Source organism: Trichoderma reesei, assembly GCF_000167675.1.
Source record: "Trichoderma reesei QM6a unplaced genomic scaffold TRIREscaffold_4, whole genome shotgun sequence".
Taxonomy (NCBI): Eukaryota; Fungi; Ascomycota; class Sordariomycetes; order Hypocreales; family Hypocreaceae; genus Trichoderma; species Trichoderma reesei.
In genome coordinates this window covers 548,003-573,035 of record NW_006711151.1, presented here as the reverse complement: position 1 = coordinate 573,035, position 25,033 = coordinate 548,003, and the positions used below count along the sequence as shown (strand labels likewise).

The following is a 25,033-nucleotide window of genomic DNA, read 5'->3' as shown; positions in this document are numbered from 1 at the left end:
TCATGGTGTTGGATTACGAGGTCTTGACTGTCTTTTGAGATGGGGCTGTGGCCTTGCTGCATGGGGCGGATATCACGATACCCGGAATAGGCTCCTCGATTCATACTGGTTTTCGCTTTGAAATGGGATTTGGACCGCTACATTTTTCTTCTCTTCTTTGGTTCTGTGTACGCCTAAATGTATCATTAGAGCGCGCATGAGCAACGGATAGACTTCCTCAAACCATGATGTGCACATAAAACTTGAGCGGCAGCACCCTCTACAACACTCAAGCCCCTTTGATTTCTCGCTGTGCTGTCCCTCTAGGCAAACAGCTTCGTAAAGCCCTCCTTTGGCGGCTGCAACCAGTTCTTCTCATCATACTTCCTCCCCTCGCCCTCAATAATATGAAACGTATAGATAATGCGCCCCTTGGAACTCGTATTCCGCTCACTCTTGTGCAGCAGATTCCCATGAATCAGCACCAAATCACCCGCCTTGACCTCTCCAGGCACATACTCTCCCCCCTCCACACCCTCCTTCTTCTTCTCCTCGCCATACTCCTCCCCAGGCGGAAACCTCGAACCCTCATTATCCACAATCTCCGTCCCCGTGCCTCCCGCCTTGCGCACAAGCCTCTTCTCGATGGGCGCCCAGCGATGCGACCCGGGCAAGAAACTCAGACACCCATTCTCCAGCGTCGCGTCCTCGAGCGCGTACCAGAAGCCCACGGCCGACGGCGGCTCCGTGTACAAAAACGTCGAGTCCTGGTGCGGCGGCACGGCGCCGCCAATCTCGGGCTGCTTGCAAATGACCATGCTCTGCAGGCATCGGGCGTCGGCGAAGCCCAGGTCGCGCGCCACCGCCGCGGGACTGACCTCGCCCTTGTTCCGCGCCCGGGCGTCGTCGAGCAGCGCCGCAAAGGGCGGCGAGAGGGCGTGCAGGTAGTGCCCGATCTTGTTGACGGCGCGCTCCTTTGGCTTGGTCAGGTTGCCCGCGTCGTCAAAGGCGTCCTCCTCGAAGAAGAAGCGGATCTTGTCGCCCGACGAGAGGAAGTAGTCGTCGCCCACGTGGTCCGACTTTTCGCCCGTGGAGAAGCGCGTGAGGGGGTGGTCCTCGAGGGAGAAGCTCTCGAGCAGGTGGTGGGTTTCGCTGAGGAGGGAGGAGACGGTGTCTTGGGTGAGGGCGTTGCGGATGATGAGGTAGCCGTCCTTGTGGAAGGCGGCGAGTTGCTCGGGGGTGAGGCCGGGGGTTGCATCAGCCATGGTTAAGATGTGAAGACGAGGTGATTTTAATTCAGAAAAGAAAAAGACGGAGAGATGATCGTGGAGAGATGAAGAAGAGAACAGTCCTGGGGGAAGGATTTGTGAGCGTCTTACGGGTGAGCGAACTTTTTTGATAATGATGCTGCTGGCCTGTGGTTGTAAGTGGTCTCTCAAGTGGGGGTGACGTCCCTTTCTCTGCCTCCAGGTCCTGCATCAACCCCGCCGGAAGCCGCCTCAAGTCGCTCCGGGACTCGTTCCGGGGTCGGACTACGCCGATGATAAGTCGCGATAAGGACGGAATACGGCACTTTTCGTGTTGATGGTAAGCATCTGCAGAGATTGGAGCTACAGATGATCTCACGAGGGCTCATCACGCATGTCATGGCAAGCTGTATTGCGAGAGAGCAAGAAACAACTGCGAATGCACCTCGCGGCTAGATACCACCAATATAAAACTCTAGACTCATTCAATCGTGTGTGTATACTCCCAAGCGCCAAGCTACCATATACCAAATGTCCGAGTTCTCTGAAAAGAGGGACGAGAATCAAGAAGATATGCGATCAAGACCAACCAAGCCGTGTGAGTATACCCTTATAAATCGTGAAAAGACAGACTGGAAATCAAGCATCAAGCGGATCGTCGAGAAACTCGTAACCTTCTTCCGGCGGAAGAAAGTAGGCAGACGAAGCCAGGCCAGCCGCCGTGATCAACGACAGCGCAGCGCTGACCGTGCCGAGATACCACGAAACATCGAGCCTCCATCCCGGAATGGTAAACTGGGCGTCGTGGTCGTACAAGAACGCCTGTGAAACGTCAGTATCTCTCACACGCAACCACGCACCAAGAGCAGCAGCAGCAGCAGCGCCTTATCTCTACGCACCACAATGGAGATGACGATGAACTCGACCACGGACACGAGCGACAGCAGGGCGGCGACAAAGGGCCACCCCGTCTCGCGCCGGTACTTGCCGCCGCCCATGACGATGGCAAAGGAAATGAGCGTCGCCAGACACAGGACGATGCCAAACGAGGCCATGAAGCCGACGGTCCGCCACATGGAGCAGAAGTAGCGCTCGCCGTATTGGCAGAGCTCCTGGGACGGGAAGTCGCGGCAGTAGGGGTCGTCGAGGCTGGAGCAGCTCTTGTGCAGCCCAATGTGCTTCTCGAGCGTCTCGCCTTTGGTCGTCGTCACCGAGTACGAGATCCAATGGGGTTCGACGATGGAGGCGACAATCATGGCCGTGGCTGGTTTGCGGTCTGAGTCAGTTTACCCCGTTTTCTCACGCAGAAATGCCCATTGTTGCCTGCTCGGCAAGATGCATCGAGCGCATCGCGACAAGCTCCGAGCTGGACAGCTCTGGTCGTTGAAAGATGGTGACGTACCGGCAACAAAGGCCACCAGGCCCGCCGTATAAACGTAGACCCGGGTCATGACTGAGGCACACAGATTGAATCGTTTGGCGCTTTTTCCGTATGAGAGCCAAGAGACCAAGAGACTAGTGCACGATGAAACTCCTGCGACTTTCTTGCCTGGGAGGTAGTTTGAGAACAGGTGTCGAGATGGGAATTGAGCAATGAAATGGAAGAGGAAGCGACCGAAGAGCTGCCTGGTCAGATGAAGGTGCCTGGTAAACGGTACGTGGCTGAGACTAGCGCAGTAACAGCGCTGCAGCACCGTGGCTCGGTCACGGCGTTAGGCGCCTATGACGCTGCGACGGCCTTCGACACCAAAGGCTGCACGCCTCCTTACCGTCTCCAGGTCCTTGCTAGTAAGGTAGTTGCCCAGTCGCAAATGACGAATGCGACATCTCATCCTTTTTTTTCCCTTATTCTTTGCATGTAGTATGACGCTGCAGCTCCCTATCGCCGCCAATGAACGCACAGCATGCGACATCCATCAGCGTCGCAAGAGGGTCATTCGCCCATTTGACGACATTAACAGCATGTACTGTATGACGGCCGTACTGTACACTGCTGCAGCAGCAGCCACACTGATAAGACGCAGGGTAACTGATTGCCCAGACAGCAGCAGCAGCGATAAGAGCTTACAGATGCTATCATCACCTACCTAGTACTGACTTTCATCCAGTACAGTATCGATTGAGATGATGAGGGCTGTCACTTATTACGATGACGCCCACACAAGCATCCACCTTGCGCAAAAGCTACCTATATAATGACTCATACCAGCCATCCACATCACCAGCAAACAAAGCAATTTGGCGCAGTGGAAGCGCGCCGGGCTCATAACCCGGAGGTCGCACGATCGAAACGTGCAATTGCTAATTGGTTCTCTTTAATTTTTTGGCCTTTTTTCCTCCCTCTCTCTCTCTCTCTCTTTTCGTTGTTGGCTTCTGATGTGTGCAGCTTGAATCCTCGCCATATATTTTCTCATCTTTGGCTGCCTTGCTTTTTTTTCTGTAGCAGTCCCGTGCTCAGCTGCACCTTCTCCAAATGACTTGCATCAAGTAGATCTACTTGATCCTGCTTGGTCTTGCAGCTGCAACGCAGGTACCCTGTACTTTACACTGCTGCAGTGGTTCCCCGTAGAGCTCCAACCTAGTGCACTCCTTCCGTAGCCGATCCGAACCGCCGCTACTCCGGCATCGCTATCGGGCTTCACACTTGGAGGCTCATTCCATCTCATCTCACCTCATCACATCGCCATCACTTTGCTTTGCTTGTGCTTCTCTATCCCCTCATTTCTCTCTTCTCCAAGGCTGCCTCTCCGTCATGCAAACGTCCCTACGGAGAATCACAGCCTCCATCCTGCAAAGCCCCAGATACATCCTCAAGCCCCAGACATCCCTCGCACCCCTCCTCCTCCGCTCCGGCCTCTTCCTCCGCAAAATGTCTTCTTCCTCCTCCTCCCTGTCCCCGGTGCTGAAGAAGCCCATCAAGATCTCGTGCATCCAGCTCGCCTCCGGCGCCGACAAGGATGCCAACCTCAAGCACGCCGCCGAAAAGGTGGCCGAGGCGGCCCGCTCCGGGTCCAAGCTCGTCGTCCTGCCCGAGTGCTTCAACTCGCCCTACGGCTGCGACTACTTCCCCCAGTACGCCGAGACGCTGCTCCCCTCGCCGCCCTCGCGCGAGCAGGCGCCCTCGTTCCACGCGCTGTCCGCCATGGCCGCCGACAACGACGTCTACCTCGTCGGCGGCTCCATCCCGGAGCTCAACCCCGAGACGGGCAAGCACTACAACACCAGCCTGACGTTTGGCCCCGACGGCCGCCTACTCGGCACCCACCGCAAGGTCCACCTCTTCGACATTGACATCCCCGGCAAGATCAAGTTCAAGGAGTCCGACGTCCTCAGCCCCGGCAACAAGGTCACCCTCATCGACCTGCCCGAGTACGGCACCATCGCCGTGGCCATCTGCTACGACGTGCGCTTCCCCGAGCTCGCCACCATTGCTGCTCGCCGCGGCGCATTTGCCCTTATCTACCCTGGCGCCTTCAACCTCACCACCGGCCCCATGCACTGGCGCCTGCTGGCCCAGGCGCGCGCCGTGGATAATCAGATCTACGTGGCGCTGTGCAGTCCGGCGAGAGACATGGGCGCCAGCTACCACGCCTGGGGCCACAGCCTGATCGTCGATCCAATGGCCAAGGTCCTGGTCGAGGCCGATGAGCACGAAACGATTGTCCAGGGCGAGCTGGTGGGCGACAACATTGCTGAGGCCCGCAAGAATATCCCGCTCAATAGCCAAAGGAGGTTTGATGTATATCCCGACATCAACAAGGGAGCTATTTCGTTTGACGAGCTATAGATGAATATATACTATACCAAGAAAATTTGTAGACATTGGATAAAATCGCTGGGCTAGGAACTTGAGGGCGTCAATTCATGAGTATTCCACTATGTGGGCATGACATTGCGTAACTACACTGAGGATGGCTAGGTATCAATCATGGTGACGTTCACATCGTTGCTTTACGACACAGAGTATGGGGCAGCCTCTACATGAGAGAGCGATCTATTCAATGTTTGATATACAACATGTCTGCTAGAGTAGATCTTCCCGTAGGACTCCCAATGTGTCCAATATTGGTCCCATTCGGGATTTTCCTTGATCTGGTTGTCATAAAGCCATTCTCATTAACAAGGGCGAGCCTTGCCCTCATCCTCCTTTTTTCGGTTTCTTAACCGTTGCTCTTTGGAAGCCACTCATACCCAAGCACACCTTTTACAGCTCTTACTCCAGAGCCTTCTTGGCAAAGGTGGGCAGGATGAAGCTGGCCTTGTGGATCTCGGCGTTGTAGTAGCGGCACTTCTCCTCCTCCTCCTCCTTGGTCCAGCTGCGCAGGGGCTCGCGGACGTTGCGGTTGGCGTCCTTGCAGCAGACCATGAAGCCGATCTGGCCCGAGGGGTAGGTGGGGATGGTGGTGTAGGCGTACTCGGCGACGGGGAAGACGTCCTTGCAGTCTTTCTTCAGGCGGGCGATGAGAGGGAGGTGCAGCCAGGGGCTCTCGGCTGGTTGGGGTCACACACGTTAGCTGGTTGCCCTGCAAGATATGATGAAAGTCATATAGGAGATTTCTGGCCAGGCGAGAGATGCCTCGCCTCCATGTGTTCTGTTACGAGACAGATTGCCATTCTCGGAACTACCGAGCGGCCCGGGTTGAGAAAGCAGCACTAGCTCTGGCAGCCCCTAGGGAGTCGGAGATGGATGCAATCGCCAAAGCTGTTCCCACATGGAAGAAAACAGCACGGGTCGCCTCCAGCATGCCGGCCTAGCCCATGGGGGGCTGCTCGCCTTCTCAAAGAAAAAAGAGACATACAACCTTGGGTAGTGATGACACCGCCCTCGCGGAGGGCGTCGTGCAGGAGCTGGAAGTAGGGCTTCTGGAAGAGGCTCTCGGCGGGGCCCTCGGGGTCGGAAGAGTCGGTGATGATGACGTCGAAGGTGTTCTTGTAGTCGTCGAGGAACTTGAAGCCGTCGCCGACGTGGACCTTGGACTTGGGGTGCTCAAAGCCAACGGCCATGTGGGGGAGGTACTGCTTGGAGAGGCGGATGACAGCCTCATCAATGTCGCAGAGGATGGCCTCCTCGACGCTGTCGTGCTTGACAACCTCACGGAGGACACCGCCGTCACCACCGCCAATGACGAGGACCTTCTTGGGGTTGGGGTGGGAGTTCATGGCGAGGTGGGTGATCATCTCCTGGTAGGAGAACTCATCACGCTCGGTGGCCTGGACGACATTGTCCAGCACAAGGACGTTGCCGTAGTCGGTGGACTTGAAGATGAGCACGTCCTGGTACAAGCTCTTCTCGTGGTGCAGGACCTTCTCGACCTTGAGGGTCATGGCCTGGCCGGGCCACATGTCGGAGATTTCGCGGAACCATCCATCTGTAGGAGCAGCGGTGATCAGTATCAAGTTTTGCCAAGTCTAGTACGAAGCCATTCAGGTGCGCGTGCTGTTTCTTTCTGCATAGAAGCTCTTTTTTTCAACCTCGGCGATGATCCCGCTATGGCATATGGCAACTTTTTTTTCCCTTATCGTGATACCTGCTTATCACGATACCCGGATAGATAAAGAGACTTTCCAGGTTCGGGTCAGGCACTGTAAGGAAACAATTGCTTCGTTTCCATAACAAGAAGAAGCATCTTGATGCTGCAGACCGAGAGCAATCGCGTCCATACTCGTGACGATCTTGACTGGCATGGAGGGGCAGTTTTGCAACAGAAATTTCCATCGCAAGGCGGGGTATGAACGAGCAGCAAAGAAGGAGATTCAGCTACAAACCTTGGATGGTGGGGTGAACAATCTCGCCAGACATCTTGGAGGTGGTGTGTAAACGGCGCGAGGGCGTAAACCGGGGTATCAATGGATGAAGAAGAGAAGAGGACGACGAGGGGCAGAACAAAGGAGGAGAAGAAGTAAAAGAAGAGGAAGAGGAGGAAGAGGAAGAAGAAGTCCAAGTCAACGGAGGGAAAGACGGGACAGGGAAAGCACGGCGCCGCGCGCCTGCCGCAGACGAGGCATGCAAAATTCGCGGCGCAATTGGCTTTCTTGGTGGGGTGAAAATTTTTGGCGCATTTCTGCCAGTCTCGAAGCTGAAGCCAAGACGGAGCCCGAGGGTTCTGTGTTGCTGCTGCATGCAAGACGACAGCGCCTGGATCATGCCTATAGTACCTAGTATGAGGCGGTTCAATATTCTCGCAGTTGTTTCAGTAAAGGTTCAACACGTAATCATATGCTCAATGCCTGTGTTCCTCAGGCAGACGCTGTGTCTAAGAGAGCTGAGGTCGATGCCAGAAGGTACCTCGTCTGCTTCCGGTCATACCACTCGTCTACCTAGTACTAGGAATTACTCTGCTGAGCTGCGTGACGTCGGGAAAGCTTCAAGCTAACCAAGCCCAGTCATTGGGCTGCAGCTACTCCATTGAGCTGCTGATTGGCTCAAACGCCCAGCTCCAGAACCGAAAGGGAATCTCTCATTACTTGTATCTTTATAGAGTTACGGAATGCAACCGTGTACCTGAAGCCACGAGTAGGGCGGGGAGGTAGAAGCAGAACCTACCTGGTAGGTATCCAAACACCCTCTTGAGCTGTGACTGTTTGACGAGATCCGCTTTCGAGAGTTGTTAACCCACTATCTAATCGTTGGTGTTCTCGTAAAATTTCCTCTTCAGGTAACAATGCAAGCTACTCCAAGCTTCTTTATAAGGTTGCCGAACAGAATCAGTATAGAAAATTCTGCTGCCCCATTTTGGGGCCAGACCTTCACCGGGCCATTCCCATGACCTACCATGGATAATAACAAGCCAATTGGGAGCGTCTGGAACGGGGAACATGACCTGGCTTGAGGAGGATGAGGGATGTCTTGCAACCAGCGAATAGCTGCAGGGCAGGCACCGGTCGACGATGCTTGGTACAAGGGCTACATGGCAGTTGGTTCGCAACATGAAAGAAGGCTCAAGAGTCAGTCTACCAGCTGAGCAGATCCTCTTCATGGCGAGCAGAAATATTGTCTAGTCTCCGCTTGTCTAGGTCCGTAGGATTGGTTGGTAGATGCTGAGAGTGGCCTCAATCTCCCAGTGCCGTTGACCTGAGATGCTTTCCAGGAGGCCGTTGACTAACGGCAACGGCCATTGACATTAGTTACCCGAGTCATAAGAAGGAAAGAAATAAAGCTAGAAAAGGTCCTGAAGGTATGTATTCAATGCCGTAGCGTTACGGAAACTTGTCATGATCAGTCCCGGAGATTGGTATGTCACAAGTTGGCATCCTAAGGGAGTCAACTACCAATACCGAGCTCTTCTTTTACTCGTACTGAGTATTTGAGCTCTTGCTAGCATATCAAGACATGCGTACTGAACGCATAAGGGCATTGTGGTGATATATCCGGTGCGTCTGCAGGATCAAGCAAGGGTTTTTTTTTGTGCAAGTCGCGCCTAAGCACTAAGAGCCATCAAAAAGAGCCGATGCAGTCGTAGAGTAAAGGAACATGAAGACAGGGAGAAGTAGGGAGAAGTATGATAGCATGCATGACTTTAGCAATACCAACAATACGGATTACTCGTGATAGTCCTATTAGACTGTGCAACTTCCACGGACAAGGTTCCATGTCCAACGCTATGGTAGAGCGCGGGCTCGATAGGGGCGGCCCAGCACAAACAATAACGGGCAAGTCTGGACTTTCTTTGCGAAGTCCGGCAGGAATGAGTTTACTTCGATTCGAATGGTATTACCACGCGGCGAAACATTGGGATGTGCAATCCAGGTAAGAAACTACTGGAAGCGCTACGCAGTGTCATGTTGTGAGTTGCTCAACCTCCTGTAAGTCATTTTTGCCCCCCCTGATAGGTCTTTGTCACTTAATTAGATACAATCACGACATTCCTTGTATTTCGGGTCTGGTCGCAACTCTGCTGATGCTTTGACCGAACATGAGAGGCGCCGTCGGTGTAACTCTCCGCATACTTGCAACTTTCCATACGGATCAAGGGGAGCTTGAGTGCTGCAACGGCGCTCCCGACTCTCAACTTTATCCCTCGAATTCTTCGGCCAAGTGAAGTTGATTCATTATTTACATGTCCGACAGCCTTGCATTTCAGTTTCAGGACATTCGGGATCAGAGTTGCTCCGTGTCCAAGACTCTCAACGGTCCGAATTCTTCACGCCAGACTGAAAGTCGACGCTAGCTTACGCCCCCCCTTGAAGATCTGAGGAATTACATAGTTTGACAAAAGCCTTCATCCAGATCACACCGTAGGATGAGGAGGATTCCGAGGTCGCATCTGTCCGCGCATTGTCCCACGTGGTGATCGCCCGTTGCGCGTTTGGGGGCCCCTCCGGTTCGGGGGAAACGACCCGGGCATATGGACGGTATTCACGTTCCGTGAGGCTTTACGGCACAATCCGGGTAAAGACCAGGAGATCTGGCCACGTTGTGAACTAAGCCTTGCGGAGGGATGCCATCCTGCTCGGATATGGATACGAAAAAAAAAAAAAAAAAAAATGCTATCGGTCCTTATGTGCAAGGAGTGTGACATGTATCACCTCGTGCTGACGGGCTGCTGAAATACGTCTCTGCGGTGGAGGGTAGAAGTGACCCTCTATGAGCGGTCATTGCCCTTTTAGTAGATTGTCATGCTGCTGTGAGTAATGACGATTATCTACTTTTGTTATCAAGAGTTATTCCCCTCAAGACAAGCCAGTTATACGCGATTATACGATGCCTAGGGACTCCTCAAACGGGGATGTTGCAGTTTCTCTCACCTGCATATACTGCGCAGCCTTGCACATTTCGAGAAGGACGTTTATCTCTTACAGTTTGCCGCGACACACTTTCACCAATGCGAGCACGACAATATTCCCCTAAATGTTGGTTTATCGTTGTAGAGACTCAATATGCGCACCTGTTCACCTGGAGTGATTGCAGGGTAGCACCATGTCAGGGCGGGAAGTCCCAAGAACAGGAACAATATAACACCCCCCCATGTATAATTACCGTCCTTTTATCAAAAAATAGGAGCAAACGGTGTGTCATAGTTGATGAAACTGGGGAACGTGGCTTGCTCATCCCTTGCGTGCTGCTGTTGGATCCTACCTGCGTGCCACGTGCGTTGGCAACACCATCGGCAAATGGTGGTATTCGCCAAAAGTTCACGATGGGCTCAATCTACCTATTCGTACATGCCGCGAGCACGGGGGAAAAAAAATGACGTATCAGGTGTTAAGGGAAAAAGACACAGCAAAACCCGGACAAGCGACTCGAGGACATTGATTCCAGTCGAATCAAAGTCCGCATCGACACGTCGGTAGGATTTGGTTCCCCCCTCAACACGTCCCACCAGCAAGGCAATAATAGTAACTCGTATCTACATCGTAGTACAATGTATATGAATGTAGAACGCACGCGCACCAATCTGGAATCTCTCACAGATATCGCCGGGAGGAGGTGCAAGGGATTCGAAAGCCTCTCTGCCGTCACATCCACACTCCATCGCCAGCCCAATGCGGAGTGGCAATTCATGCTTCCTTCTGCCAACTCCAACAAGGCATCTGATATGACCAACTGTGTCTGTCTGCTCTGGCACAGACATGCGACCTACACGCTGCGACTCTGCAGATGCTTCCCACTGCGACTGTACTTTCATATTATTACTACCTCCATACATACCATTAGTAACTTGTACATACATGGAGCCGGTCCGCGATTGTCACGCCGGCTCGAGCAGAGTGCAAACAGGGGGTCAAGCCCGTCAAACCCACCCGATACAAACCGTCTCGCAGGCTACTGACCCATGTCATTCGCGCCGATGTTTCAAATCAGACCTGGCCCGCTCATCGGTGCACTAACATTTAGTATTTCCTTTCTTTTCTTCTTCTTTTCTTTTCCCCGTGCTAATTTTCTGGGTTGACAGGAATCATACCGGCAGGTTGACAGAGACGGGTAGGTAATGGTAGAACTAGCTCTCTCCTACGCACTGTTTCTTGTTGACGTCTTGAATGGGCAAAAAGGAGGGGTGATGGGATGGATGAACATCATTGGATGCTACCATCTTACTTCGGTAGCCGACTTGCATGAGGGAGGGTTGCACACACGGGGAAGCGGTTCGACGTCAATGCTTGTCATCTGCTAGGTATGTATGTAGTAGGAGCATATCCACATCTGTACGAACTTCAAGTTGTAGGATATCAGATGATAATACAGTACGCCAACTATCACAAGTGTTGAGTTCTGAGCACGGAATGTAACCGAGTCAGAGTCAAGAGGTCCTTTGCGTAAGCCATCTACTGTACTCCAACATGCTCCGCAAGTTCCTACTTGTACACGAAGTGCGAGCATCCGAATGCCGAGCAGCAGTATCTTGATGCTTTCGTGTAATAATATTCTCTTCCATCTTTTCAGTTGCACTAGAGCTCATTCAACGGAGCCCGGAGCTGCTCCATGCCCAATGAGGCATTTTAGTTTCATCCAAAGTTCTCTATCCTGGTTTCCTCCATCCTGGGAAAGCCTTTGCAAAGCCCGGCATTTGCGTCTGCTTCATGGCGGGCAGATTATGTACATGTTCACGTCCTCCAGGCTGTCTAGGCTCCTCGGCTGACGATAGAGTGCTGTATGCAACGAATGCTGCGATTGACTTGCATGGCGCATGGGAGAAACATCCATTACAGCAGGGTTCGTCCAACGGATTATCCATCCCCTTCCATGCTGCTACTAACAAGTCCATCAGCTGAAGCCTGCATTGTACGTTGCACCTTTGTCCTTTATCTCTGATGAAGAGGCACACATCCCCCGTCGTAGCGGCACTGTATCTCTACGATAACTCCCTGGGAAAACGGCGTAAATACATTCGAGACAAAGTGCATCCACGATTCTTTCACCAGCCTGCTCCCGCTGGGCCTCCCCCGTACTCGTAAGACAAACCCCATAAAAATGCCGATCTACCAAGGCTGCACTGCAACATCATGTCTTGGAAGCACGAGGCTGCCCAGCCCCTGCGACAAAACCCCAAAGTCGACTGCCAGCCTTGAAAAGGCTTCGTGGGAGTCTCCGTTTGCGGAGGGTATGCGACGGAATTAGATGGAGTAGGTATTGCCCGATGCTGCACCAGAGTGCCGCACGGCTCTCATGCGAGTAAGCTCCTCACCCACATGTTCGATCCGTCTCCTTTTACTGCCTTATCCTGAGCTTGTTCTTCTTGTTTGTTTCGCGCCTCACGATAATAATAGCAATCTACCACCCTATGCAAAGGCGAAAGAAGAAAGAGATCATCGCCGCTACTGTAACGTGTTTTGCTGCGCGAGATGAACATGTGTTTTAGGGACTTGCTATCAAGCCCCCCCCCTCTGGCTAACGAGCCCCCCCGTGTTGTGGCTTTTGTGGCTTGAAGTCCGATTACGGCGTTGCCATGCAAATTTGGCTGTAACCTGTGTAGTCTCGTTTTTGAATTATAAAGGCCGCGCATATAGAAAAGGAAATTGTAAATTGAAGCTTGCGATGCTATGCAATTGGCTATTTCTTGGTGTTCTAGTCGCCCTCGTCTGCCTTACTTATACATCTTCAGAATTCAAGTTGATCTTATTATCAACCCATACGCCCAGTGCATCCGCTGACTAAGCCACTAAGGCTTAGTCAGCAAGGCAATTGCATTGCACGTGACCTTTGCAACACAGCGCCCGACCGTACGTATGTATTGCGGGTTGCTCTCCAGCTCATCCCTAAAGCCGCTGTTAAAGGCATTGTTGATAGGTTGGATGAGGGCATCACAGCCAAATGTCATTATGACTTAGCTGAATGATTAGTGCAGTAGAAGTTTGTAACTGAAGAGCTGATAAAGATGGTATGCATCGTGAAATATAAGCAAAAGCCGGCATCGGACATCCTCGTCAGTTAGTGCGATACCCAGCCACACGGGGGGGCTCGTTAGCCAGAGGGGGGGGGCTTGATAGCAAGTCCCGTGTTTTAGCATGAGCCTCTTTGCCTCGTGCCTCGTAAAAAGGGCATATTGAAGGCTCAAGCTAGCAGAGACACCAACTTGACCGGCCTCTCTGCTAGTAGCAAGTTTGGACCATGACATGACCACTATGTATTACTACACCTTTGCTCCACCCAGCACGCGAAAGGGAAGGGAAGGGAAGGGAAGGGCGGACAGCCGGACACATAGCCTTCCCACGCCCCCCTGGCACGGGCCGTCTTTCGCCATCCGTTGGCGATGTCTTTGCGCGGTTTGTCTCTCGCTAGGCAGATAGAAGAGGGTGATGATCGCAGATGGTTCATAACATATTATAGCACTTTGAGGGGAAAAGATAGTATAAGTATGACGAAAAATAAGCAAAAGGTAAAACTATGGAGAAGATGGGAACAGAAGAAAAAAGAAAAGCAGCGAGATGGATCGTGTTTCGCATGCCTGATGGCTGAGACGAGGGATCGGCGTTCTGGTGGTGACGATGGCCCTGCTTGCCGAAGTCGTAACATCCTTGGATGGGCGAGCAGGCATGAAATTGCGTCCCAGGGTTATCAAACGTTGCCCTTGATCTTTGAAGGGGGGGGGGGGGGGGGGGGGGGGGGGGAAGAAGCCGCGTTGAAACCGAGGAGATGACATTACAGGACCAGAATCGCATCGGATATTGTTGCCAGTCAATAGCAACTACTATGTACATACGAGTACTCCACGGCTGTGCGTCCGAGCAGCCTCGTACGGTACGAGTAATACATGTAGCCTGGAATGACTTGAGTGGTAGGGCAGTCAAGTGGTGGCATCATTCACGACTCCATATTCTCGGGGTGGCGCAACGTCTGCCGGAGATGGTATGGGATCAATCTTGCGCTCGACGCCGTTAGCACACCCGGCTAAGGCTATCTAGTGCCGCCCAGACGTCAGTCAAGTCAGCCAGTTGGTCAGTTAGTCAGTCTCTGTCATGCCATTGCGACGCCTTGGGGTGGTTCTGCACGGTAAATCTCGAGGCGCGGCCTTTTGCCTCAGAGCGGCCACGGTCCGGTGTGTCCAATGGATGTCCTTTGGGGGGGTAGCAGCGCGTAGTTGCAGCGCATGAGAGAGCCAGCCTCCAGACGGGATATCTATCAGTACAGTACTACTACTATCATGGAGGAGTAAGCATTGGCAAGCTGCGCTCGTGTGAGTAAGCCAGTCTAGTCTGCAGGTAGGCCGAAGGAGAGTCTTGTCCGTGTTCGTTCCGTCTTGCCTTGCCTATCAGGGAGTGGTGGGTGCTTCGTAGGTCGACGTCGATGCAGATTCAGCCGTGCTGTTTGTGTGTTGTGTTGCATCCATGGTACTGTAGAATAAAGAAGGCTCTCAACTCCAGTCCTCAGCCACGGGTCTGTGCTGTGATAATACAACCTTTTCCACCCTTCTGATTCTTTGCCCCCCTCCCTTTTACTTTTGCTTCATCTTCTTTTTTTCCTTTTCTCGCTTTCCCGCTGCTTCCTCTGTCCCCCACATTCCCGAGATATTTTCTCTTCTCTTCTCCCTGTCAATCCGTCTCTCTCCTCTGTCTCTTCTGTCCGCCTTCTTCGCCGCTTCTTTTTCCCAGTCATTACTCGCACCCCATGAGAAGATGCTCCGCAAGGCAAATGTGTAACAGGGATCATCGCCCACCCTTTTTTTCCTTCTTCAGCGACTACCATGCCACGAGTCGTCCTCGATCCGCCCTTCCGGCAGTTTTACGCCCAAATGTCTCTCCCACCCGTCGGTTCTGGTGCGTAGAGACGCGTGCTGCCCATGCAGGGACCACTCAAGAGGCAGCATTAAACTGGAGTCTTGGCTCTTGGCTTGAAGATGAGGAGACACGCGGCATTCAGGTCGGGTGGTGGTGGTACGTCTCCTGCTAGGTACCTTAGGTAGGTAGAGGAAGAACTTCCAGGGAAGCCATCGCTAGCGATGTTCGCGGCCACCGGGGGATGGTAGGTATTGTGTACCTGTGGAGTGCCAGATAATGGACGTTGACTGGCCCTCACGACCTCAGCGCCTCGGCCTTGCTCCTCCGATTTGTGAGCAAGTTTGCTGCAAAATTGGCTGCTGTGCAAGAGTACCCGACACGGCAGAGGCTGGAATCGTGGCAGATGCCGCAGTACCGTCTACACCGTTGCCGGCCTTGCTGCAGGAACCGAGGAAGTACCTGGCCGCGGGACGCAGATACCGCCCACTTCGGGGATGAATGCTGCATCCGTCGACGCCGTCCCGGCAGGGCTCAGGTACCTCTCCGCCAGAGTGGAGTAGCGGCCAAGTACATTCTGTTCATACCTTGATACCGTAGCCCACTGCAGCCCCCTTATTCGCGACCCCCCAGCCCCCTGTAGCGTAAGGTAGCGTAGCGTCGAAGGCCGCTAGAGCGCTCGAGCAGAACAGAACAGAAGCTCCAGTGCTCGATGGCAGGCCTCTGTGGTGGCCGCAGCAGCCGCTAAGGGACCCCCCCGGTCGCCGCATCCAGTTGGAGGGCTGGAGGATTCAATCATCAAATGTCGGGGGTTCATGATTTGAGGTGCTGGTGCTGGTGCTGGTGCTGGTAGCGAGCAGCGCCATGGGCCCCCTGCCGAGCACCATGTTGAGCCCATGCCGAACCCATGCAACGCCCCCCCATGCAATTGCCATGCCATGCCAAGCCAAGCAAGCCTTGGGTGCTTGCGAGAGAATCAACTTGCTCTCTCCCGAATTGCAGTGCTGCAGCAGGCAATGACGAGCCCATTCCTCGCCCCCCGAGCAGGTAGATTTTAAGAAGGAGGAGAAAAAAAAAAAAAAAAAAAAAAAAAAGTTGGACTTGGACTTGGACTAGGCTGTTGCAGCTTGTCATGTCCGGCGTTTGGACGGGCCTCAGCAAACAGTGCGGCCGAGCTCCATCATCTGCCTAAATCCCATCTGCTCGCTCCCCTTCTCTTCTCTTCCGCTTCCAAGGTTCTCTCATTCTTGTCGTCAATACCTTATTCATCACTATTTAGTATCCTGTACCGTTGCCTTTCTGCCGGGCCTTGCTCTGCTAGTGTGGCCGTACGAGGTAAAGATTGAGTTTTCCTGTAAGTGGCTGTTGGATCCAATGCATGCAGCTCAAAGAGCAGTGCAGCCCTTCTCCAAGTCCCGACTTTCCCACGCCGATTCTATCCTCTTCCCTCCTCTCCCCATCCCGAGCCCTTGACATCCCAATTCCCCTCCACGCCGCCTCCCGATCGACGACCGAACGGCGACGATAGACGGACGCTACATTACCAAGAGCGACGGGCCGACAAGGGACCTCGAGACCTTTGACAGGGGCCTTTCCGTGCAGCTCAGCGACCGCCGCCAGACAAAGGGGCGAAGGAGAAAACTACCTAGAGAGCGAGGAGGCCTGACGTTGGACAGCACCGCATTTTCTTCCCGAGTCCGAACATTCGCAGCACGGGAGTAATAGCATCATCTGCTAAGCGACAATCCCCGAGCAATTGCAATCCCTCCGTCACTCTCTCGGGCACCCACGTTTTTTGCGCGCGCACGAACACCGAAAAGGAAAGACAGGAAAGTCAAGGGAAGAAACCGAGACAAGGGGAATCGCAAGGAAGAGAGAACAAGACAGCGCCGGTCGTCATCCCGTTAACGCTGCCGCTGCCGCTACCCGTCCGCTCTGATCCAGAAGCCCATTTGCCCGCAGGCCCGCCGCTTCCGCGTCAACAGCCAACTTGGACCGACCCGGGCTGCCGATTGACAGCCTCCGCACACACCCGTCAGACATACGCCAGCATCAGAACCGTCACCACGGCGCATCCGTGGCCGCAGAACGCCAGCATGTGCTTTGGCGCCCGGAATAAGAATGAGGATGGCGAGGCTCGCTCGCGGGAGGTGGACAAGGTCCTCCGCCAGGACGAGAAGCGCATGGCAAAGGAAGTCAAGCTGTTGCTGCTCGGTAAGCCTTGGTTCCTCTTTTTTCTCTTCCATCACCACCTTCTTCTTCTTCTTCCCCTTCATTCGATGTAGGGAACATGGCTAAGTTGTGTCTCCGTCTACAGGTGCTGGAGAATCTGGAAAGTCTACAATTCTGAAGCAGATGAAGCTCATCTATGCCCAGGGCTTCAACAAGAGCGAAAGGCTAGACTTTAAGCCCGTCATCTTCAACAACATTATCCAGTCATTCAGGACCATCGCCGAAGCCATGGGCGAGCTGGGAATCGAGTATGAGTTTCCAGACAACGAGGTTAGTCACAGTCTGCGAGCACTGGCTCCTTATTTCGTCCCGTACCACCCGCCTTTCTTTGCGTATATCCAAATGCGTCTCAGTGCGTGATTCCGGCTGTGTCTGTGTGACCTGGATCACGGATAGGATGTCATGTACAACCTGAAAAAACAAGGCTGGTGCTGCTCCGTGCAGCTGCTGTCTTGTTGTGAACCTATTACTGACATGTATTACTTGTAGAAAAACATGGCTCACATCTTGGTCGACAACGAAATCAGCCCCGACAGCGGAATGCCCCAGGACTACCTAGAGCCCATCAAGGCATTGTGGAGAGACAGCGGCGTTTTGAAAGCAGTTTCCAAGGGCAATGAATACGCTCTGCACGACAACTTGACATAGTCAGTTTGCCTCCTGGCCTTTGATTGTCGAGCATTGCTAACATCCCATCCAGCTTTGTTACAGACATTGACCGGATATGGGCCGAGGGTTACGTACCAAACGATCAGGATCTGCTGCGCTCTCGTCTGAGGACCACGGGTATCACAGAAACCGTCTTTGATCTCGGCCAGCTGACGTACCGCATGTTCGACGTCGGTGGCCAGAGGTCAGAACGGAAGAAGTGGATCCACTGCTTCGAGAACGTCAACTGCCTGCTCTTCCTCGTTGCCATCAGTGGCTATGACCAGTGCCTCGTGGAAGACAAGGACGGTGTAAGTGGCTGGGTTTCGGAGTCGTGTACAACCTGGCGTTCCCGATGAGCTAACATGTGACACTCGCTAGAACCAAATGAACGAGGCTCTGATGCTGTGGGAATCCATCGCCAACTCCCACTGGTTCACCATGACCTCCTTGATTCTCTTCCTGAACAAGATGGACCTCTTCAAGGAGAAGCTCCCCAAGAGCCCAATTTCCAAGTACGGCTTCACCGACTACCACGGACCCGACGACGACTACAAGGCGGCCAGCAAGTACTTCCTCGACAAGTTCCGCGCGCTGAGCAGGAACCCCGAAAAGGAAATCTACGGCCACTTTACCAATGCCACGGACACGAACCTGCTGAAAATCACAATGGGCTCCGTGCAAGACATGATTATTCAGAGAAACCTCAAAAAGTTAATACTATGAAGCTCCTAACGTACCTATCTCTTCACCAAGTCATCATCACACTACATTGCGCCGCAGTGTGTGTCCGTTAACACGTTGCTCTTCTCCAGGTTGCTCATCTGATCTCGCTCTTTTCGTCTCTCGGCCAGTGTTTTTATTGCTGTCGCTTTTCATCGCTTACTCGTCACCACCATTACCACCATTACCACCACCACCATACACAACAGCCCCGAGTCTCGACATCTCCGGCTCGATCAGTCTTCAATCGACATAGGGCTGCCGGAGTCCACTCGGTTTCCCCCAGTTTTATCTTATTTTACATGCATGATTATGGCATATCACGGCTTTACCTTCATTTTCATCCATTGGCAACAATTTCTCTCTGCTACATCTCTACGCGTTTTCTCGGTACACACATATACACTGAGCGGGGGCATGCCACTCTTCCGTTGATCTTTTTTTATTTATACACCTTTGTATTTGTCTTGATTTGTTTGTATTCTTGTTCATTTTGTCTACCCCAGCCAGCTGTCTCGAGGCTTTGGAGTAGGAGACGGCGGGCTGTTGCAAGACTTGGATGGAAAAAACGGAGGCAGCCTGCTTCAGATTTTCTTTTTCTTTTGTGTAATCGGGGTTGGTATCGACGTTGTCAGAAAGATCTTTATCTTGTATTTTCAGAGTGTCTAAACGAGGAAGAGGGGGAAAGGGGGGACGAGGAGGGGATCGGAGGTCCTTCTTGGGTTAAAAGAAGGATTGGTGGATATACATATTTTCCTTCATCAATGATACCTAAATCTTCTCTTTTCTTGGCTCTTATCATCTATCTGGCCCAACGCACTACCTAGTATACTTGGCCGGTCTGCCAATATAGGAGATGACATGTGGTATTGAAGAGTCTGCGGCTTTCCTGTGTAGTGATGTTTGGTTATATAGTGAGCGAGGGTTTGACGCCTATTTTGCGCTTGGCGCTTCTCTTTGATTGGCATGCAAAGCTCTAGGGGATGCTTTTGTGAGCTTGATGGCGCCTCAGAGAATCTAATCATGCTCATGGCAAGATCGGGCTGTATGGAGCTGTGAAATGCACAAAGTTCGTCTACTGTAGGAGGTGTGTGTAAGTCAGCGGGAAGGTTGACCTTTTGACGCGCAACCAAACCCTCGCAACCCCAACGGAGCACATAAAAGAAGTCTCAACGCAAAGGGAAGAAGCACGCAGAAAAGTCCGAGACATAAAAAAGGAAGCCAAGGAGATATGCGCGATTCCCTCATCAGGGTTTTCAAAGGTAAAGGTACCTAGGTAAGTAGTACCTAGTAATGTAATACTTAATCGCTTCGTCATGGATGTCTTGTACCTAACGTTTATAGCTGGGTTGACGGCTGCCCTTCGACATCCAACTAGCGCGGCCTCGAGTCCGCCTGGCAAGTTTCAACGGAAAGCAATTTGGCGCAGTGGAAGCGCGCCGGGCTCATAACCCGGAGGTCGCACGATCGAAACGTGCAATTGCTACTTGCCTACTTCTTTTTTTTTTTCTCATTTCTTCCTTTATTTTTATAGGGCAGATCTTTAATCTACCCTCTTCATCTTTTATTATTGATTCATTTAGTTGGGCAGTTATTTATTTTACTTTGATTTGAAAAGGAATAACATGTGTTTCTAAAGGAAGTCTATAGTTGTCATGCCCCGTTTGTGTTGTTTCTTGCGAGGGAGGTCGTGGATAGGCAAAAACTGCTTGTTACCACTTATAACATGGTGGTTGCGTGTGGAGAAGGAAAGAAGCGTGTAATAATTTTCCGTCTTGGCCTGTCGAGTGTTCGTTCATTCGTCGAGGCTGAACATGCCGTGAGACTGGTTGTGGCTCCGCCGAAAAAAATGTTTACTTCGTTTCAATCCAAGTTTGCTTAGCGACGGTGCAATCATGACTCTGCAGTACGGTTCCGAATGAGCTGGAATGGGTGTGTATAAGTAATGTAGACCATTTACCCCTGTATGAGGAACGAAAGAATGAAGAATGAGTAGAGACAGTATGGCTCTCTGATCAGCTACCTGTGCTTGTGAATAGAATATTACAACGAAATGCCGCCCCTTCTCCTTTGATCACAGAGTATACACCCTTTGATCCGTTCTGTATTTAGCAAGAATCGTCATTCTTGGATCTCTTAAGCTATCATATATCTCAGCTATGAATAGAGCATGAAAAGACTAGAATGATCCCTTGACTTCTTTGTCAAGGGCGTGTCAGGATGCGGGCCTCTTGTGTGGCCTCCTCTGAACTTTGTCGTGGGATCGGATCTGAAGCGGCATGTTACTTTACAGTTTCTCTCGGGAAGAGAGAAAGTATTGTCTCTAATCAACGCATGATTTCGTTCTCAAACCTGGCTCCTCCATCAGCAACTCATTTATTGTCTTGCGTTCCCGACTTCTCCCCCCCTTTCCCCAACACTTGCCCCTCTTCCTGTAGAAATGCCATCAACCATCTATTCGCATCTCACTCTCAGGTCCAAATGACGCACTCATCCTCAACCTCCATCTCAACATAGGATTTTACAGACTTGCTGGGCGTCAACGTCATTGCATACCAGGATCATCCCCGTCGCGTCCAACCCCGCACAACAACGCCGTGACTGCTCATGCATCAAGCATAAACGCGAACAGGAAGTAACCTTCCAACCTTCCAAGCCTCGCCAATCCGCCAATCGGGTGCCGCAATTCCCATCCCGCACTTCCCGCACCTCCCCTTTCTTCCTCCCGCCTTCTTTCCCCGTTTTCGACTTTCTATTTCGCGGGGAAGGAACTACATGAAAGCAGTAAAGCCTGGCAAGCAAGCAACAGATGACAACACTGCCCGACTGCGGGTTGCACTTGCAAGTTTCTGTTTCCTGTCACGGCAGACGGCATAACGTGGTGTGATGATATGACGTGCCAATACCACCACCCAAATGCCCCGTGACGAGTCGAGAGATGGTCAATTTAGGCAGTATTGGCAAAACCCGAGATTCGCGGTGAGAGCAGAGACCCGAACAGGCCGTGGCCGACGTTGCACGCATAGCGGAGAGCAGCAACACGGCCGCTTTGAGGAGATGCGCGGAAAAAGAGGCGGCGTTCATGATGTTTCTCGGTGACTTGCTTGGTGTTGATGCATGTCTCGGTTCCCGGCTTTCAGGGCGAGCACAACAAGCATATCGACCTCTTTGACTCCTACATACCTATCTCCCTTTGTGCGTCTCCTCTGATTCACTTCCCTTATGCTACGAGTCCGCCAGGGAATATATGGTATCATTTCTCTGGCTACTGGGGTCCGATTTGCGATAGGCGAGCCATATACCAACCATATTGTTGCCTCTTCCCTCGAGTTCCCGTCTTTTGGTCCTGCGAGCGGTCGATGCCTCTTTCCAGTCAGCCGGCCCTCTTCGAACCCACACGACCTAGACGGCAGACTCGACTCATCGGCGGCAGTGGAACGTGCCTCTTACACTGATAGTTTGTTTGCCGCCAACGGATCGGCATCATGGTAGCTGTCAAGCAGATTGCCCTGCTTGCGGGCCTTGCCCACTGGGCAGATGCCGCAGAAAAGGTCATCACCAACGACACTCACTTCTACGGCCAATCGCCCCCTGTTTATCCATCACGTATGCTCTACCGGTTTCTCTTCAATGAAATGGGAAGACCATGATACTGATGGCGTCAACGACTAGCTGAAATGACTGGTGGCAACGAATGGGAGGCGGCGTATCAAAAGGCCAAAGCCTTTGTCGGCCAGTTGACTCTAGAGGAAAAGGTGAGCAACGACGACGGCCACACAAAGACACGTGCAATCGACAAAGCAGGGCTGGCTCGTCTAACGTTCATCAGGTCAATCTCACCGCTGGGGTCCCGCCCAATACTACCTGCAGCGGCGTGATTCCCGCCATCGAGCGTCTCAAGTTCCCCGGCATGTGCCTCAGCGATGCTGGCAATGGCCTTCGCAACACGGATTTTGTCAGTGGCTTCCCCAGTGGAATCCATGTGGGTGCCAGGTGAGTGACCGAGTCGGTTTACTTGAGTTGAACATGTGCCCCCAAACCCCCCCTCAAGCTACAGTATCAAGCTAACCGCGCCCAGCTGGAGCAAGGACTTGGCTTTCCGACGCGCCGTTGCCATGGGTGCCGAGTTCAGAAAGAAGGGTGTCAATGTCTTGCTCGGGCCCGTGGTTGGCCCTGCTGGGCGTACCGTACGTGGAGGGAGAAACTGGGAAGGCTTCTCCGTTGACCCCTGGCTGGCAGGAGTCTTGGTCTCCGAGACCGTTTCTGGCATCCAGGAACAGGGCGTTATCACGAGTACCAAAGTAGGTCGTCTCCTAATTGTAACAACCGACTGTCCCCCGAAAGTTGGCTACTGATAACCATGCGTGTAGCATTACATTCTCAACGAGCAGGAGACTCATCGCATGCCAGAAGCGAACGTCTCTGCTGTTTCTTCAAATATTGACGACAAGACGATGCATGAGTATTACTTATGGTAAGTATAGACCGCTTCTCTTCTGCCTTTGCAATGAAGTTCTGATGACTTCACTAGGCCTTTTCAAGACGCTGTGAGAGCGGGCAGCGGAAACATCATGTGCTCTTACCAGCGTATCAACAACTCGTACGGCTGTTCCAACAGCAAGACTCTGAATGGCCTTCTGAAGACTGAGCTTGGCTTTCAGGTGTGCAGCCACTCCCTTCATGTCTCTACTCAATGGCACTGACCCAAAGTTTTGAATTAAGGGGTTTGTCGTTTCCGACTGGTCTGCTCAGCATGCTGGAGTGGCTTCTGCAGAAGCTGGCATGGATATGGCCATGCCTGGGCCGGCCGAGTTCTGGGGCGAGCATCTGGTTGAGGCTGTGAAAAATGGTTCATTGCCCGAGTCACGAATAACGGATATGGCAACGAGGTAAAGACAATGAGAGTTATCAAGAATTGCATATACTAACGCGCCTACAGGATCATCGCCACTTGGTATCAGTTCGACCAGGACAACGGCATTCCAAAGCCGGGAATCGGGATGCCGTCCAACGTTCTGGATTCTCATGAAATTGTTGATGCGCGAGATCCTGCTGCTGTACCGGTCCTTCTCAATGGCGCCATTGAAGGTCATGTCCTCGTCAAGAACACCAAGAACACGCTACCCCTGAAGAAGCCGCGGAAGCTCTCTCTCTTCGGCTATTCAGCCACAACTCCCGACTTCTTCAGTCCATCCAGGGATGAGCAACTCAGCGACAGCTGGATCTTCGGTAAGGAGGCGTACAATTCCAACTACCTCTCACCGGACGGTTTCGCCACGTTTGGTAGAAATGGTACTACGTTTGGCGGCTGTGGCTCTGGCGCCATCACACCCGCACTGGCAATCTCTCCTTTCGAGGCTCTGAAGTGGAGGGCTGCCCAAGATGGAACAGCAACATTCAACAACTTTTTATCCGACAAGCCGGATGTTGATCCAACCTCTGACGCCTGCATCGTGTTTGGCAACGCATACGCCTGTGAAGGAAACGACCGGCCGGCTATCCAAGACGACTACACAGACGACCTAATCAAAGCAGTGGCCAGCCAGTGCAACAAGACCATTGTTGTCCTCCACAACGCAGGAATTCGGCTGGTCGACGGCTTTGTTGACCATCCAAACATCACAGCAGTCATCTTTGCACATTTGCCGGGTCAGGAGAGCGGACCAGCGCTTACCTCACTTCTCTATGGGGAGACCAGCCCCTCTGGTAGGCTGCCGTACACCGTTGCAAAGAACGATACCGATTATGGCGTCGTTCTCGATCCGGCACAGGCGACGGGCGAGTTTGCCTACTTTCCACAGGCCGACTTCAAGGAAGGCGTCTATCTCGACTATCGTTACTTTGATAAGGAGGGCATTGAACCACGCTATGAGTTTGGCTTTGGACTGAGCTACACAACCTTTGCGTACCTTAACCTGTCTGTCGACCATGTTTCAGGGGCAAACACGTATCCATGGCCGGGAGGCCCTATTGTCAGCGGTGGGCAAACGGACCTCTGGGATGCTATTGCTACCGTCAGCGTTGATATTCGCAACACGGGCAGTGTTGCAAGCTACGAAGTGGCACAGCTCTACATTGGCATTCCGGGGGCTCCGGCGAAGCAACTCCGTGGGTTCGAGAAGCCCTTTTTGCGGCCCAACGAGTCGCAGTCGGTGACGTTCCATCTCACAAGGAGAGACTTGAGCGTTTGGAGCGTAGAGAGGCAGAAGTGGCAGCTGCAGCAGGGCACATACAAGATTTACGTTGGCAGCAGCAGCAGACGACTGCATGTCAATGGGACGCTGGACATCTGAGAGTACTACGGAGGGCAAGAAAATGCAGACTCCAATATCGTACCGAATGATGATGCACCACGGCCGAAACTACATACATACGCAACGGTGATATTGGACCTGCGGGAATCGATGAAGACAGCTTTACAGTCTCGAAAAGAGAAGTGTATTAGGCATTGGATTTGACCATTGGGCACACCATATCTCACTTGTGCTGGGAAGATTACTGTGCTGTACTTTGCATGTTGTTCATGCCATGCACCATTAGCCGAACTGTTTGTT

The 25,033-nt window shown here is 52.6% G+C and overlaps 6 protein-coding genes across 6 annotated transcripts; 3 read left to right on the top strand and 3 right to left on the bottom strand.

Moving 5' to 3' along the window:
* Positions 1-169: 169 nt before the first annotated feature.
* On the bottom strand, positions 170-1,362 carry tr43351 (Phytanoyl-CoA dioxygenase). Its single transcript, XM_006963133.1, has one exon. The coding sequence runs from the start codon at positions 1,242-1,244 to the stop codon at positions 303-305; it is 942 nt and encodes a 313-aa protein (XP_006963195.1). The 5' UTR covers positions 1,245-1,362; the 3' UTR covers positions 170-302.
* Positions 1,363-1,865: 503 nt separating this feature from the next.
* Positions 1,866-2,677, bottom strand: TRIREDRAFT_57402 (uncharacterized protein; the record flags this gene model as incomplete). The annotated part of the gene is made up of 3 exons (XM_006963132.1): positions 1,866-2,048; positions 2,126-2,490; positions 2,629-2,677. 3 exons carry the CDS (start codon positions 2,675-2,677, stop codon positions 1,866-1,868), a joined length of 597 nt encoding a protein of 198 aa, XP_006963194.1.
* Positions 2,678-4,095: 1,418 nt separating this feature from the next.
* Positions 4,096-5,013, top strand: TRIREDRAFT_104803 (uncharacterized protein; the record flags this gene model as incomplete). The annotated part of the gene is made up of 1 exon (XM_006963314.1): positions 4,096-5,013. The coding sequence occupies one exon, from the start codon at positions 4,096-4,098 to the stop codon at positions 5,011-5,013; it is 918 nt and encodes a 305-aa protein (XP_006963376.1).
* A 426-nt stretch (positions 5,014-5,439) lies between these two features.
* spe3 (spermidine synthase) lies at positions 5,440-7,050 on the bottom strand (the record flags this gene model as incomplete). Its single annotated transcript, XM_006963131.1, has 3 exons — positions 6,993-7,050; positions 6,026-6,595; positions 5,440-5,717 (listed from the first exon to the last, which is right to left on the bottom strand). The coding sequence occupies exons 1-3, from the start codon at positions 7,024-7,026 to the stop codon at positions 5,440-5,442; spliced, it is 882 nt and encodes a 293-aa protein (XP_006963193.1). The 5' UTR covers positions 7,027-7,050.
* Positions 7,051-16,972: 9,922 nt separating this feature from the next.
* On the top strand, positions 16,973-18,482 carry gna2 (G-Protein alpha subunit; the record flags this gene model as incomplete). The annotated part of the gene is made up of 5 exons (XM_006962988.1): positions 16,973-17,090; positions 17,194-17,378; positions 17,598-17,755; positions 17,809-18,067; positions 18,138-18,482. 5 exons carry the CDS (start codon positions 16,973-16,975, stop codon positions 18,480-18,482), a joined length of 1,065 nt encoding a protein of 354 aa, XP_006963050.1.
* Positions 18,483-21,964: 3,482 nt separating this feature from the next.
* Positions 21,965-24,772, top strand: TRIREDRAFT_104797 (glycoside hydrolase family 3; the record flags this gene model as incomplete). The annotated part of the gene is made up of 8 exons (XM_006963313.1): positions 21,965-22,085; positions 22,152-22,234; positions 22,309-22,472; positions 22,558-22,780; positions 22,850-22,953; positions 23,011-23,140; positions 23,202-23,368; positions 23,419-24,772. 8 exons carry the CDS (start codon positions 21,965-21,967, stop codon positions 24,770-24,772), a joined length of 2,346 nt encoding a protein of 781 aa, XP_006963375.1.
* Between the last annotated feature and the right edge of the window lie 261 nt (positions 24,773-25,033).